Consider the following 15,808-nt stretch of genomic DNA (forward strand, 5'->3'; position numbering starts at 1 on the left):
TTTTACTTTTAGTCAAGTTTTGACTAAATGTTTTAACATAGAGGGGGAATCGAGATGAGGGTCGTGGTGTGTGTGTGCGTGTGTGCGTGTGTGTGTGTGTGTGTGTGTGTGTGTGTGTGTGTGTGTGTGTGTGTGTGTGTGTGTGTGTGTGTGCGCTATTTGCGTCTCGCGCATCGCGGAAGGCACGCATTTCGCATGAGGCAGCGGAGTTTCCTATCCCTCTAAATATAGGTCCCTGCTGAAATGTACTCCTTTTTACATTTAGTCAAGTTTTGACTAAATGTTTTAACATAGAGGGGGAATCGAGACGAGGGTCATGGTGTATGTGTGTGTGTGTGTGTGTGTGTGTGTGTGTGTGTGTGTCTGTGCGTGTGTGTGTGTGTGTAGAGCGATTCAGACCAAACTACTGGACCGATCTTTATGAAATTTGACATGAGAGTTCCTGGGAATGATATCCCCGGTCTTTTTTTTCTTTTTTTCGATAAATACCTTTGATGACGTCATATCCGGCTTTTTGTAAAAGTTGAGGCGGCACTGTCACACCCTCATTTTTCAATCAAATTGATTGAAATTTTGTCCAAGCAATCTTCGACGAAGGCCGGACTTTGGTATTGCATTTCAGCTTGGTGGCTTAAAAATTAATTAATGACTTTGGTCATTAAAAATCTGAAAATTGTAAAAAAAAAAAATTTATAAAACGATCCAAATTTACGTTCATCTTATTCTTCATCATTTTCTGATTCCAAAAACATATAAATATGTTATATTTGGATTAAAAACAAGCTCTGAAAATTAAAAATATAAAAATTATGATCAAAATTAAATTTTCGAAATCAATTTAAAAACACTTTCATCTTATTCCTTGTCGGTTCCTGATTCCAAAAACATATAGATATGATATGTTTGGATTAAAAACACGCTCAGAAAGTTAAAACGAAGAGAGGTACAGAAAAGCGTGCTATCCTTCTCAGCGCAACTACTACCCCGCTCTTCTTGTCAATTTCACTGCCTTTGCCACGAGCGGTGGACTGACGATGCTACGAGTATACGGTCTTGCTGAAAAATTGCATTGCGTTCAGTTTCCTTCTGTGAGTTCGACAGCTTGACTAAATGTTGTATTTTCGCCTTACGCGACTTGTTTTTCTTAATACTCGTTAAAACGGCATCAAAACCTGCCCTTTATGGCTTCTGAAAAGAACTACATCGTTCAGCATGCTACAACGTCATTGTTTGACAAGATAGGTAAACAAAACTGACTGTTTTGAATACAAATTTGATTGTTGTTTTCAATGACATGGAAAACTTGGCTGTTCTGATATTTTGTTGATTTGGTTATTGTAACAGGTGACGGCTTATGATCTCAATGTGAACTTCTACTTCTGTAGTTATTTATTGTATTTGTTTCAGGGAAATAATGAGAAGGATATGACGTTGCCACTTCAACAACAAGACAGCCTTAACAAAGATGTTTTTCTGGACACGCCAGACAGCGGTCAACCACAAAGTGTAATTTAACAATTGTAATTCCTGTGTGTGTGTGTGTGTGTGTGTGTGTGTGCGTGCGTGCGTGCGTGCGTGCGTGCGTGCGTGCGTGCGTGCGTGTGTGTGTGTGTGTGTGAAATGATATATTTTACTTTTGGTGATCTAAGAATGTCTCATTGAGATTCAAAACAGGTTTCCTGTATGACAGAGGTCATTGGTGCAGGAAAGACATAAGTCACTGTCTGAATCATGCCCAAGAGCATTCACTCAGGTCTTCTGGGTGTTACAGAATTCCTTTTTGAGGCAGAGCGGACAGCAATTATTACCGTTCCACAATGTTTTAAATGTGTCAGCTAGGGTGACCCAGTAGTCGCCCTTTACAGTAGCTCTACACTGACAGAGTTGTCTGCTGACCTAGACGGCTTGAGCGCTGGCTATTTATATAGTAGCTCAACGTTTTGTGTACATCAGTTGCAGGTTAGACACCTGTCAATTGTATAGAGGCTGTTTGTGATGGGGTCCTGCAGCCGTTGTCTCCTGGTATATGCTCTTGAGAACCTTTTTGTACCCATAGCATTATTTTGAGGGGTTAATGAGTTAGCTTTAAAATCTGTCAATCCTGTTTGACTTGCTTTGCCTCCAAACTCCTATGTACGTTGGCTGGCCAAGACTTTTGTGCTCAGTCATTAAATATTAAAAAAATCGGACTTACACAGATTGAGGCAGTCATTAATATTACTAGAATTATTGTATACATCAGTTGAAATAAAAAGGATGTATAATATATTGCATGCACACCTGTATTTTGGTTTTGAATACATGTGCTTACTTTACCTTAATCGTGTTTGCTTTTATACTTGAATTAAATTACATATCTTACCCAACTCACATATAGCAATTAGCCCTAGTTGAGTGCTGGTAACGCTGTACGTGTCCCCTTGGTAACAAGGGAAGACAACTCCAAAAAAAGAGTGACCATAGACCGTCAAGGGGTCAAGGCCAGACCGAGATTGCCTTCCGTATGCGCGCGCATACGCCGCCATGTATTCATTCCTACCTCAGCGCTCAGTCAAGTTGGTCGCTGTTTTGTATTCTCTGGCTGTTTTACAGCCGTTGTCACTGAGTCTTTTGACTTTGTTACATTCCTCTCTGTCTTCTACTCTTCGTCTTGACTTCGCTACTATGTTGGGGTGAGATCTTTCCTTGTTTTTTCATGATTTTGGTGACATTTTGGCCACAATTTGGCACGGCTGTTCCTAGCTTACGATTAAGTTGGCAGCTAAATAGGTCATGACCCTGAGTCACGGCTGCTCCCTGTACTTCCCCTGATAAGGTCCCTGCTGCCAACGCTACAGCGCGCGAGCAACGAAAAGCAGCCTCGCCCCGCGCAATACTACTGCAAGCGCTCGGCGCTGCAACGTAAACAAACCCCGGCGAGGGCGATAGCTTGCCGCCAAAAGAATAAAAGAGACATGCTCGGCTTCGTCTACAATTGTCTCATTTTGAAGCAACGTATATTTATCACTACAACCAAAAAAGAAAGGACCTTACATAACCTTTCCAAAGACACCAAACACGACGTACATACATTCAGACATGCGTGCCATGCGTGAAGTTGAAAATGTTTCAAATGTTTGTGCGTGCGAGAGGTTTTCATGTGTTTTACAATAGACTGTAAAAACACAGTCACTTTTTTCTGTCTTCCACATTGGGTATATATGACAAACACATACATGCACTACACTAGGTTTGGGTGAAAAGGGAATCCGTCTTACCTGACACGAGTAACTGCCTGTCCAAACCATCGAAAATCACACGTATACAATAATGAAATAGTGCATTAGTGAACCACAAGGTGTATAAACACGCTACAGTCAGCAGTCTTTTAAGACACACTTATGAGACGGATCCAGACAAAATCAAGTGTTGCAGATATAACACACGTTTCTCATTCAAACTTATAAAGTTTCAACTCAGAGAGAAGACTGGTGCGCAAACCAGAGCCAGAGATAAACTGTTAATTAGTGGCATCTCGCTGCCAGCCTCCAGTAAAGATAAAGAGGGCTCTCGTTTTCCCACGGGGGCCAGATAGTGCAGGCCAGTCTGGAATGCCAGAAACTGGGTCAGGGCAGGGAGGGGTGAAGCAGGCAGTGTGTGGAACTAAAGGGGAGAGTTTAGGGGGAAATGAACAGCCGTGTTGGACTTGTAACATTTTTCTGAAAATGTTTTCTTGAGTCTTTTTGTCATGGCTGATAGTGTCAGGAAGAGGCATACTCCCAAACAGGTGGCTGCTGATGCCTCTCCGTCTAAGAAAACGCCTAGGAAATCTAAACAAACCGGCCAGGCTGTTGTTTCTGTTTTAGAACCGACCTCCTATGTATTGATGTTTTGGTCGATTTACCGGCTACCTCCATTTTGCCGGTTAGGTCCTCGGACAAGGTCGTTCATGAAGATAAGTCTGTTAAAGGGACTTCCTCTTCTATGGGTTCTGGTTTGGCTTCTGCGGACGTAGCTGCTTTGCTACTTTCGCTCAGTTCGCAGGTTTTCATCTTTGGCTGCGGAGATTTCTTCCACGAGAGCGGAACTTCAGGCTCTTCCTTCCGGGGTGACGGATATCGCCTCGCTGGCCAAGGTTCGCCCTTCCCCTTCCGCCACGCACGCGGACGTTCATGCTTCACAGGATGCTGATGACCGTCACTTCCGTTCTTTGAGTGGTCCGTCTTCCGGCGTTCCAGTTCAGTCTAAAGGTATGTCAGCTACGCAAGTAACCGGGTTCTCCGGCCAAAGCTCGGCGCATTCTCAGGTGAAAGTAACCCCTTTCGTGAGTCGTGGGGGCGAAAGTTCTGATCTCTGGGCTGGCCAATTTCCGCGCAGGCGGTCGGTCAGTTCAGGGTAAGGACCCTGAAGAGCAAACGGAAGTCTTGGTGCATCCCGCCTTATCAGAAGATTTTGGCCAGGGTGTGCAGCTTCCGCTTCGGCCCTGGGGGCAGGAAGAGGGCAGTAAAGCTGACTCCCCATTGAACTATGATTGTCAATGTGGGGGTCAGCTTCCGGATTGCACGGATGTGCATGAAAGGTGTACTGATGATGGTGCTTCCGCTATGGGGGAATGCACTGAATTCAAGTTGCCGCTGAAGCTGTCAAACGCTGTTGCGTTGGCAGCTGAAACGGCTTTCAAATATTTTGAGGAAGCAGTTCAGCTTCCGCTTCCACCCTGGGGGCAGGAAGGAGTCAGTAAGGGTGGCTTGCGTACGGTCGAGTTACCACGTTCGCCTTCCCTTCCGGTTGACTCTCCATTGGACTATGGCAGCCAATGCGGGGGTCAGCTCGGATGTGCATGAAGGTTATACTGACGACGGTGCTTCCGCAGGGAAGGCACTGATTTCCGGTTGCTATATAGGCTGTCAAGCGCTGTTGTGTTGGCAGTTGAAATGGCTTCTAGATATTTTGAGGAAGGTGTGGTCGAGTCGAAAGTTCAGTACGCTCCACCACCTTCTGCACTCAGTGATTTCCGCGGATTCAAGGAGATTAAATGCCGTTTCCGCTTTCGGGAATCTCCGTCGGGGGGCTTTTGAGATGGCGAAGGTTTAGTTTAAATCACGCACTCAAGCGGGAGTTCCGGGTGTTATGGTGCCTTTGTTGACACAACACAGTCCGGCTCCTGATTCTGCTAAGTCTTGGCGGGCTCAAATGGATCAGCAAGCACCTTCGGTCGCGGCCTTCATTTGGTAGTTCAACAATTACGCACAGCCTATCAATCTGGCTGATGTGTTTGCGCTGACACGTTCTGCTCTTCCGGTTCACACCGGAACTGGCAAGAAGTGGTAGAGGTTTATTCGGTAGGGGGTTCTGGTTTCCAGTTTCTCCTACCGTCTCTTTTTATCAGGAAACAATATTTTTGGACAATTTTTCGTCCCATTATTTGTTGTTTCCTGCCGCTACACAGGATCGCTCTGAATCTGATCAGCATTCTACTTAGGTTAGAACGCAGTTTAACAGGCTCTCAAATCCAAGTAGCAGGAAGTTCATTCACGACAGCTGCCGGCCAATAGGTTACACCTTCTTTATATCCTCACAAGGATTTTGTTCGGACTTTCTGTTAACTTCTTCCTTCTTGACAAGAAGTAGTTAGAGTCAGTCTGAGAACAACAGGGCTGCAGGTTTACGGCACTCTTTTCAATCTTACTCGACGGGTAAAGACGTTCAAGATCACAGCCATGTTCATTCATAGGTGTTTTCTGTCACAACCCATGAATACAATGAGGCCTTGTCTTTGTTAGACTCGGATTCTAAGGAAGAAAAGCAGGACTGTGTCTCACTCTCGGTCAGGCTTGGGTAGGCACTTGAAGTAGGTCATGCACCAGCAGTAGCCTATTCTTTTGGCTAACCGAATTGGAACAGGCTGGGTTTTACTTTACAGCTTCGGTTCATAGGAATGTTAGCGTTTCTTAAAGTTCACGAACGTTTATGCTCTTTTATTAGCTTTTCCTCTCCGAGAAGGACTCTGGTATTATGTACTCGGGCGTCACTCTCTCTTATCGTGAGGAGATTGGTCTCGCCTCTCTAGAGCGGACGTCTTTCTCCTAAGCCCTTTGGGCCTCACACCATCTCAAGGTTTGACGATGGTGGTACGATGTTCTTACGATCACCTGGAAAGTTCGTCCTACTCAGTTCTGAGTGGACAATCTTAGGCACGGATCGTTCCATGTTTGGCACTACAGCAAGCGCCTATTAGGACGCTTGCTTCTATTCTGGGTCGTTTGGTTTTGCATAGCTAATAAAAGTTACATTAAGATCTTTCCCGCTAGCGCTTAATCCGCTTTGGGATTCACCTCCTCTAGACTGAATCAAGTCTATTCTAATTCAGAACTGGTTTCTACACATGACAAGTCAGTGGTTTGAGTCTATTTAGATTACTCAGGGCATTGGTCTTGATCGACCACGGAAGTTAAGTAACTTCGAGCTCGGTTGGTACTAGGATGGGTGTCCGCTGGGAAAGCTTAGTGCAGCGTTTTCCGAGACGCACTTAACCAGGCGGTTTTTGTACTGTGTACTAATTTTTCAGGGCGCCTGCTTTTGCGCTCCCTTGCAAGAACCGCAGGTTTAGATTTTGCTCCTGTTAGCGCAGTCACTTTGTTTGACAGCAATTTTTGGCGCAGGGTTTCTCTGTTTAGTGAATCTCGGTCCATCTTTGATTAGAGGAGGCATATTTACCGAAACTGGCAGTTTTTCCTTAAGGTTTCGGTTGTAAGACATTTTCTATGACTCTTCTTCGTCAGGAGTTTAGAAAATGCCAGAATTGGCGACATCTTGTCATGCTGTCTTAGCTGGGGAACAAGGGGCAAGTCTTCTTGCCTCTAGTTCATTGCGAACGATTAGTGCCTACCTCACGGATACTTTGGCTCCCCCCGCGGGTTAGGGGGAAGAATTTACCCGATGCAAGAAGAGGCGACTAACGGATTCTGTTTCTCTTTTTACCCTTGTTAAGTGTTTCTTGTATAGAATATAGTCAATTTTTGTAAAGATTTTAGTCAAGCAGTATGTAAGAAATGTTAAGTCCTTTGTACTGGAAATTTGCATTCTCCCAGTAAGGTAATACATTGTACTACGTTGCAAGCCCCTGGAGCAAATTTTTGATTAGTGCTTTTGTGAACAAGAAACAATTGACAAGTGGCTCTATCCCATCTCCCCCCTTTCCCCGTCGCGATATAACCTTGAATGGTTGAAAACGACATTAAACACCAAATAAATAAAGAAAGAAAGAAAGATACTTTGGCACTGTGGCTTACTCCACCTCAATCCTTTCAGTGATTCACTCCCAGGAGGGGGTTTACACGCACGGTCAGTCGGATCTTTCTTTGTTTGATCCAAAGGGACCCCCCCACGGGTTAGGGGGAAGAATTTACCCGATGCTCCCCAGCATGGCGTAAGAGGCGACTAACGGATTCTGTTTCTCCTTTTACCCTTGTTAAGTGTTTCTTGTAATAATATAGTCAATGTTTGTAAAGATTTTAGTCAAGCAGTATGTAAGAAATGTTAAGTCCTAGCTTTGTACTGGAAACGTGCATTCTCCCAGTAAGGTCATATATTGTACTACGAACTTGCAAGCCCCTGGAGCAATGTTTTTATTACTGCTTTTGTGAACAAGAAACAATTGACAAGTGGCTCTATCCCATCTCCCCCCCTTTCCCCGTCGCGATATAACCTTCGTGGTTGAAAACGACGTTAAACACCAAATAAAGAAAGAAAGAAAGATCCAAAGGGAGACGTACATGTATGTGTTTGTTTTTACTACTCGTGTGATTTTGAAGACAGGTTCGCTGTCTTCTGATCTTTCACAGCTCTCGTTTTAGAGTTAGGTCTGTCTTCCTGTTTTAGCTGATTGTAAGAGGTTTTCACTCTTTTTTGTCAGTCGGGAGCAAAGACAGAGACAGTGAGGTTGACGCTCTCTCCGGTTGTCCGGAAGACGTAACTCACGAAACTCGCCAGAGCATGCTCAACTTGCTGGTGCATATTCTGACTCAAATATCTTTAGGGTCAATGAGCCACGGCCCGCGACCTCATAGATTGAACTTTTCCGGCGAAACCTACCCCTTACGGTAGAGGCTTCTGTCAGCTACTTTCGCTGGGCAACACAAAGGGCTTTCATAAACTTCCATAGTTTCAGCATTTCGTTTTAAGAGCTTACGGAAAGAACTAAGGACTCCATCATGTTGCTGACCTTAGTCTTGGCACAGAAGCTTTTAGCTTTGGTTTTGTTTCTGTTCCACTTACGCAAAAGACATCGATCATCTATGTTTTTGCCAATAATAAATAGAATCACATTCCTTCTGGTTCAGTGATTCAACTTAGGCATTACGCCCCTCAGGGCCATTTTTCTCCTGCGAGTTAACAAGCTACACTCTTTGTTAGCCTTCACTACGGCGGCCCCTGGATTTTTCTTTACTTTGCAATGAGCTAGGAGTTTTTCTCCTACATTGCAGAATGGCTAGCGTCCTCAAGGGCTCTTTCCGTGACGCAGCATGGTATGAGTCGCAGCTCCCGTCCCGGGATTGGTATTTGTTCTGATAAAGATGGGGCTATCTCTCTCAAATTTAGGCCTGATATCCTCTCTAAAAACAGAAATCCGGTCAATCATATATCCCCTTTTATCTGTATCTCCTCGCTGAGTGAGGTACTTGCTCCTGGGGATCATGACTTGTTTAACTGTCCGGTTTGGGCCCCCATCAGATAATGGGCCCGGACATTGCCTATTAGTTCCGTAAGCCAAATAACTACTCTTTATCTCCATCAACTCGGCTCGGGATAAAGACATTCCATGGGTCTCTTTGGCCAAATGGGTAGCCACACTGATTCGACAGGCCTGTCTTTGATGGTAAGGCCAGTCATGTGACAATCAGGCAGTCCTGCCTCTTGCTGCGGTCAGAGCTCAGGAGGCCCTAACCTGGGCCTGGTCAATAGCAGTCCTCCGCTCCGGTCTCCTCTCAGAGGTTCTGGAGTTAGCCTACTGGCGCTCAGAGGACGTTCTTGTATCGTTTACTACCTCAGAAATGTTGCGGTAGCGCGACAGGACGGTAGTTCTGCTCTACCAGCTATGGTATCGGCAGGACAAGTTCTCCGTTCTTGGTATTGTGAATTTCCCTCCGCAATCTGAGTTGGGTAAGATATGTAATTTAATCAAAAACTTTAGTAATAAATTTTCATTTGATTAATATACTTACCCAACTCACATCGTTTATTCCCTCCTGCCTCCCCGCTATTGGGGTTATATATATATCTAAAAAAAGAAGTGAGTTGGGCTTCGGTTAGAATGAATACAAATGGCGGCGTATGCGCGCGCATACGGAAGGCAGCCTCGATCTCGATCTGGCCTTGACCCCTTGACGGGCCATGGTCACTCTTTTTTAGAGTTGTCTTCCCTTGTTAGCAAGGGGACGCGTACAGCGTTAGCAGCACTGAACTAGGGTTAATTGCTATATGTGAGTTGGGTAAGTATATTAATCAAATGAAAATGTATTACTAAAATTTTTGATTTATCTCGCCCTCCCAGATCAGGAAATAAGCAATTTAAAATTGAATTTTTTGCAGCCTAACAGTTGTGGTGCCTTGGCAGAATCATTAACTGCTGATCAAATTCAGGCAATTGAGGAAGCTGGTGGTGAGATGTCTGGAAGAGGTCGGAAGAAATCAGGGGAAGGAGAACTGAAGCTTCTGGAGCAGCAAGTGAAGGTTATATCTGTTTTGGTTTAAAAAGCAACAACAACAAAAAAAGTGTGACCCACTTGAACATTTGTTTTTTATACGTGATCAATTAAGTCGTTAGCAGTTTCAAGAAGACTCTATATCTGCAATACATGTAGCATGTTATTGTGTACCTTTGCATTTAAAATACAAAAATTGACTAATAGTGACACAATCCAAGAGGCGGTTTAATTCTTCAAAGAAACTGTAGCGGTTTACCAAAACTTCGTCTGCTTGGGAATTCGTAAGATGCAGCTCATTTGAATTTATAGCAGCTCTGTTGCGGAAGTACGTTTGTATGCGCGCAATACTCAATCTGCACTAGCACAGAAACACATGTTTGAAATCTCATTCGACCAGATGTATCGTTTTTGGTATTCAACTTTCCCGTCATTTAATTAAAAGAGCTGCATCTCCGTATATGCGCTGATCAACTCAGTCACCGTTACCTCTCTTGACATACATCCGGGATCCTAACTTTCAAACTTTCAAAACATTGAACTGTACTGACTTTGTCTTGATGATAAAAGAATTCTTTCGAGCTTTAACCATGTTTGTCTCCAAATTTATTATTTAGATTTTAAAAGTAATGTCCAGCATCAAAACGAGGCGTCCGATTCACATGGGTCTATCGGCACAAAATAAATTCTTTGAAAAATGTCTCACTTTCAACGGAAAGCAGCAAGGATGCTCCTGGGCGATAAGGAAGTATATTTGTACTGTCTGTAAAAGCTCGGGGAGCTCTGTGATCAGAAACAGATGGGTTACGGGAGGCAGAGTGTGCCTTTAAAATGAAGGAGAATTGTTGCTTCAAGAAGAGTTGGTGTTACCAATCTCTTTTATTGGATGACAAATTCTGCTTCGATCTTTTCCAATTGTTTCCCTCACATCAACAAATACTTTCAGATTGTCATTGCTTGTGGTGGTTCTTCAGTCTTTGTTGTACACATACAACAAATGTTCAGGACGTATCTTGTAGCGAGACCAATTCATTGAGTAGCTTGAGCTACCCACTGCTGTCACCATTAGAAAAACATGAGTTACCATATTTTCGGGACAATAAAGCGCTTTGTTATATAGGGTGCAACCCCCACTTTTGAGGTAAAATTGAGAAAAAACATCACATTAGGCACTTCTGGTCTATATATAAGCTGCACATCAAAGGAAGAATACAGAGTGGAAATAGTTTTGCTCTGGGTGTGCGATGATATCAAAGGCATTGTGATAGCTGGTTGGCCTTGAGACCAGCTGCTTGCCCCAGTTTACAGACACTGACCTTCATCCCGGGGTCAGTAGCCGAGTTTAACCTATATGCGGTCTCTTTTATGTCTGATAGGAAACTTGGCCCGGGCAGTAGTAGCAGAAGCATGCATTAATTACAAGTTGTTTGACTGGTACTCACCTGGATTTCTATTTCAGCCACACATAAGGCGCTAAGCCGTTAAATAAGTTGCAGGGGTCAAGTGTGAGAAAAAAAGTTGCGCCTTATAGTCCGAAAAGTATGGTAGATATAATATTCACTTTGTTAACTGTAACTATAACATATTTGTATGACTACGGGCATATATCCCATGACCTACCTTCTTTGTCTCTGTAAATGTACTCCAGGTACAGTTCTTGTATTTCCATTGTTCTCTTGTTACATCTATGATGTAACTATTGCACTCTTATAACACATAAAATAGTGGATAAATAAGGGTGCACGAAATACATCATAGCTGGCTCTACTTTCTGTCGTCCTTGACATTCCAAAGTGCACATGTACCTGTCGACCGGATGTGCAACGGGTTACCACGCTTTTGAGAACTTGCGCGAGAGTCGTTCAGTCTCGACTTGCCGAGACTATCATCACAGCATCATAGATTTAATGACGTCTGTCGTCCATCGCGTCATATTATGGGGACGTAATCTGTTATTCGCTGTTCTATTTCTCTCTTGTGATCAACATGACAAGCCGTATGTGTTTGAGTGTGTGTGCTCGTGCTCTCAACTAAAACAGAAGTCAAACTAGCAATCGTTAAAAACCCAGTCAGTCCGACCAGCACTGCTATGTTCAGGCTATGCTCATGTGAAGTTACAGCGTGCCCGGTACACACGCCCTTATCGGTACATCATCGACTACGATTGTTCTCTGGACAAGCTGTTTAATGCATTTGCGAGTGCAGTAGGCCCTATAGACGATGAAGGTGTCCAAGATCTCAGGAGATGCGTGTGTAACCACTAGGTATTCAGTCAAATCCGTGTAAGAGGCTTTCAATTGACGGGGACAACCAAGCCACCATTATGCACCGACTTGACATAGATCAACAGACGTGCCTTTAGAATAAGGTATGTGCAGAGGTGCCTCATCTGAACACACAACTAAAGCTTGATGTTTCCGTCACACTTTGTCTTTTAGATCTTCATGGGATATACAGTTTACAACACTCGTGATTTTGTATATGGTTTGTATTTCAGTCAAGACCCAGCGGATGAATATCAAGGGACTCACGAGCCGCTGGGTCTTGACTGAAATACAAGCCATATAAAAAACCACTCGTGTTGTAACCTCTATATATAAGTGTGTGTGTGTGTGTGTGTGTTGTATTGCTCTTCATTCTAGTAGAGTTATTTATTCTTTGTGGTGCTCCAATCATATCTTATGATAACAATATAAGCATGTTTTTTACATCTAGTCAAGTTTTGACTAAATGATTTAACATTGAAGGGGGAATCGAGACGAGGGTCGTGGTGTATGTGTGTGTGTGTGTCTGTCTGTGTGTGTGTGTAGAGCGATTCAGACTAAACTACTGGACCGATCTTTATGAAATTTGACATGAGAGTTCCTGGGAATGATATCCCCGGACCTTTTTAAAATTTTTTTGATAAATGTCTTTGATGACGTCATATCCGACTTTTTGTAAAAGTTGAGGCGGCACTGTCTGTCACACCCTCATTTTTCAATCAAATTGATTGAAATTTTGGCAAAGCAATCTTCGACGAAGGCCGGACTTTGGTATTGCATTTCAGCTTGGAGGCTTAAAATTTAATTAATGACTTTGGTCATTAAAAATCTAAAAATTGTAATTAAAATTATTTTTTTTATAAAACGATCCAAAAATACGTTTATCGTATTGTTCATCATTTTCTGATTCCAAAAACATATAAATATGTATATTCGGATTAAAAACAAGCTCTGAAAATTAAAAATATAAGAATTATGATTAAAGTAAAATGTCCGAAATCGATTTAAAAACAAATTCATCTTATTCCTTGTTCGTTCCTGATTCCAAAAACATATAGATATAATATTTGTGGATTAAAAACACGTTCAGAGAGTTAAAAAGAATAGAGATATATAAAAGCGTGCTATCCTCCTCAGCGCAACCGCTACCGCGCTTTTCTGAATTATTAATTTCACTGCCTTTGCCACGAGCGGTGGACAGACGATGCTACGAGTGTACGGTCTTGCGGAAAAAATGCAATGCGTTCAGTTTCATTCTGCGAGTTCGACTGAGCTTGACTAAATGTTGTATTTTCGCCTTACGCGACTTGTTTTTTTTTGCAGAACCTTAAGAGGGAGGTGCAGCAAAAAGAACAAGCAAAGACAGATCTCAGTGCCCATCATCAAGAACTCATTTCTGTCTTGATCAAATCTGCAGATAAAATGGAACAAGAGCTGAGAAACCAATTGAATGAGGTAGATACTGATGGAATAGCAAAACATCAGCTTTCCTCTCCCCCAAATCTTTAGAAAACAGAAACAATGAATCTGGTTGAAGCAAAATATGTTCATGCATTTGCCCAAGAGATGGCCGAGAGGAGTTACTTGTCTATTATTTTTCATACTTCTGTTACTCTCTGACTGTTTCTGATTAATCTTTGGGAATTGAGATCAAAAGTAATGAGTTTTACACCAATGGTATGTGTATTTACACAAGTAACAGAGAAATTTGATTGGTGAAATAGCTGAAGTGAAACATCTTCAAAGAGGAACAATTGTTTGCCTGTTTGCAAAAGACGACTTTTGGAAATGATTTTGCAGCACGAGTTGCACCCCTTTAAACACTGAGGCAAATATCGACACATCAGAGCTCTTGATCACTGCGGCCACAATCGCTAACCTGCCATCTAAACAGTTGTCATGTGTGTATTGGTATAACTGGATAAAACATGTTGCCACTGTTCGGTTTCCAGTCAAGCAGTTGTGTGGGCAGTGATGAAAAGCTCTGATGTGTATGTTTTCAACAGAAAAGAGTGTTGTATTGAGTGGACATAAATGTATGTATTATGCAAATCAGCATTCATTTTTGACTCACATGCGAAGCAAAAGTGAGTCTATGTACTCACCCGAGTCGTCCGTCCGTCCAAAACTTAACGTTGGATATTTCTTGGACACTATTCAGTCTATCAGTACCAAATTTGGCAAGATGGTGTATGATGACAAGGCCCCAAAAAACATACATAGCATCTTGACCTTGCTTCAAGGTCAAGGTCGTAGGGGCCATAAATGTTGTCTAAAAAACAGCTATTTTTCACATTTTTCCCATTTTCTCTGAAGTTTTTGAGATTCAATACCTCACCTATATATGATATATAGGGCAAAGTAAGCCCCATCTTTTGATACCAGTTTGGTTTACCTTGCTTCAAGGTCAAGGTCACAGGAGCTCTTCAAAGTTGGATTGTATACATATTTTGAAGTGACCTTGACCCTGAACTATGGAAGATAACTGTTTCAAACTTAAAAATTATGTGGGGCACATGTTATGCTTTCATCATGAGACACATTTGGTCACATATGATCAAGGTCAAGGTCACTTTGACCCTTATGAAATGTGACCAAAATAAGGTAGTGAACCACTAAAAGTGACCATATCTCTTGGTAGAAAGAGCCAATAAGCACCATTGTACTTCCTATGTCTTGAATTAACAGCTTTGTGTTGCATGACCTTGACCTTGGGTGTATTTTGGTAGGAACAATGTGTAAAGCAGTTCTTAGTGTATGATGTCATTGCTAGGTTTAGTTATTTGACCTTGACCCTGAAGATCAAGGTCAAGCATGTGAGTCGTTCCCTTTGACCAGCATGGATTTGACACACACACACACTCACACACACACACATTCACACACATTCACACACACACACACACACACACACACACACACACACACACACACACACACTCACACACACTTACACTCACTCACACTCACACACACACACACACACACACACAGATTCTGTTGACAGAGTAGGTCCAGGTTGTAGCAATGGCCTGGCATTGATGTATTGCAAGTAATGAGCGGTTTTGCTGCTAGCATTGGTCACCTCCCTTGGCCCAAGGGAGAGAAGCGTCTTACCTCCCTGGCGCGAGCGCGACAGGACACGGGCGAAAATTCGCTTCTTTGCGATGTGTAAATCGGTACTTTTCTATTTAATTTCTGCAGCTTAGGTAACTGCGCCATGTGTAAAAGATGGGTAGCATATGATTCGGACATACCTCGACACCACAAATTTTAAAAACAATGAAGACTATGCGCAGTTACCTAAGCTGCAGAATAAAATAGAAAAGTACCGATTTACACATCGCAAAGAAGCGAATTTTCACCCGTGTCCTGTCGCGCTCGCGCAAGGGGAGGTAAGCAGGGCTAGCAGCAAAAGCGCTCATTAATTATACCCACTGTCACGCTTTATGTGGGTATTGCTCATGTCATCTCCCTTGCTGCCTTCATCTTCCCCTGACCTGAATAATATTGAACATACATTTGATAGGATAATAAATCATCTAGTCTCAGCTGAATTAATAATGGTCATTGACAAGCGGTCACACGGCCAGTGTCTTCTCAATTGCAGCTTGTAGAGTACAGTGGGTTTGAAAAGAGCAGTGAGGGATGGTGCCCTGAGTTGCTTTGATTTCGGCATGCATGCACACATCAGGGGCAAACTTATATTTACTCTGGTCTTGCTTTGGCTTATGCCCAATTGTCAGGAAGAGCCTTAATACTTGTATATATATTTATAATGTGTGTATTTTTTTTACATTTTTACATAAAAAGTGTAGGTTCTGTCCTGTACAATGAAGTACCGGTATTAGTGCCTTGTAG

General features: G+C 42.8%; 2 protein-coding genes and 1 long non-coding RNA gene across 5 annotated transcripts in view; 2 read left to right on the plus strand and 1 right to left on the minus strand.

Annotated features, from left to right (window-relative positions):
- Positions 1 to 15,808, minus strand: part of LOC138973373 (uncharacterized) — a 458,327-nt gene that overhangs the window by 324,866 nt on the left and 117,653 nt on the right. The window lies entirely within an intron of this gene.
- LOC138973367 (hemicentin-1-like) overlaps positions 1 to 15,808 on the plus strand; it is a 486,299-nt gene that overhangs the window by 256,061 nt on the left and 214,430 nt on the right. The gene's annotated exons all lie outside the window — the stretch shown is intronic.
- LOC138973360 (leucine zipper protein 2-like) overlaps positions 1 to 15,808 on the plus strand; it is a 62,017-nt gene that overhangs the window by 20,560 nt on the left and 25,649 nt on the right. Inside the window, exons 3-5 of the mRNA XM_070346082.1 lie at positions 1,408 to 1,506; positions 9,571 to 9,711; positions 13,271 to 13,402. Of these exons, the coding sequence (XP_070202183.1) occupies positions 1,408 to 1,506; positions 9,571 to 9,711; positions 13,271 to 13,402 (372 nt within the window). The remainder of the gene's footprint in view (positions 1 to 1,407; positions 1,507 to 9,570; positions 9,712 to 13,270; positions 13,403 to 15,808) is intronic.

The sequence above is a fragment of the Littorina saxatilis genome, linkage group LG8 (assembly GCF_037325665.1).
Source record: "Littorina saxatilis isolate snail1 linkage group LG8, US_GU_Lsax_2.0, whole genome shotgun sequence".
In the NCBI taxonomy this organism is placed as follows: domain Eukaryota; kingdom Metazoa; phylum Mollusca; class Gastropoda; order Littorinimorpha; family Littorinidae; genus Littorina; species Littorina saxatilis.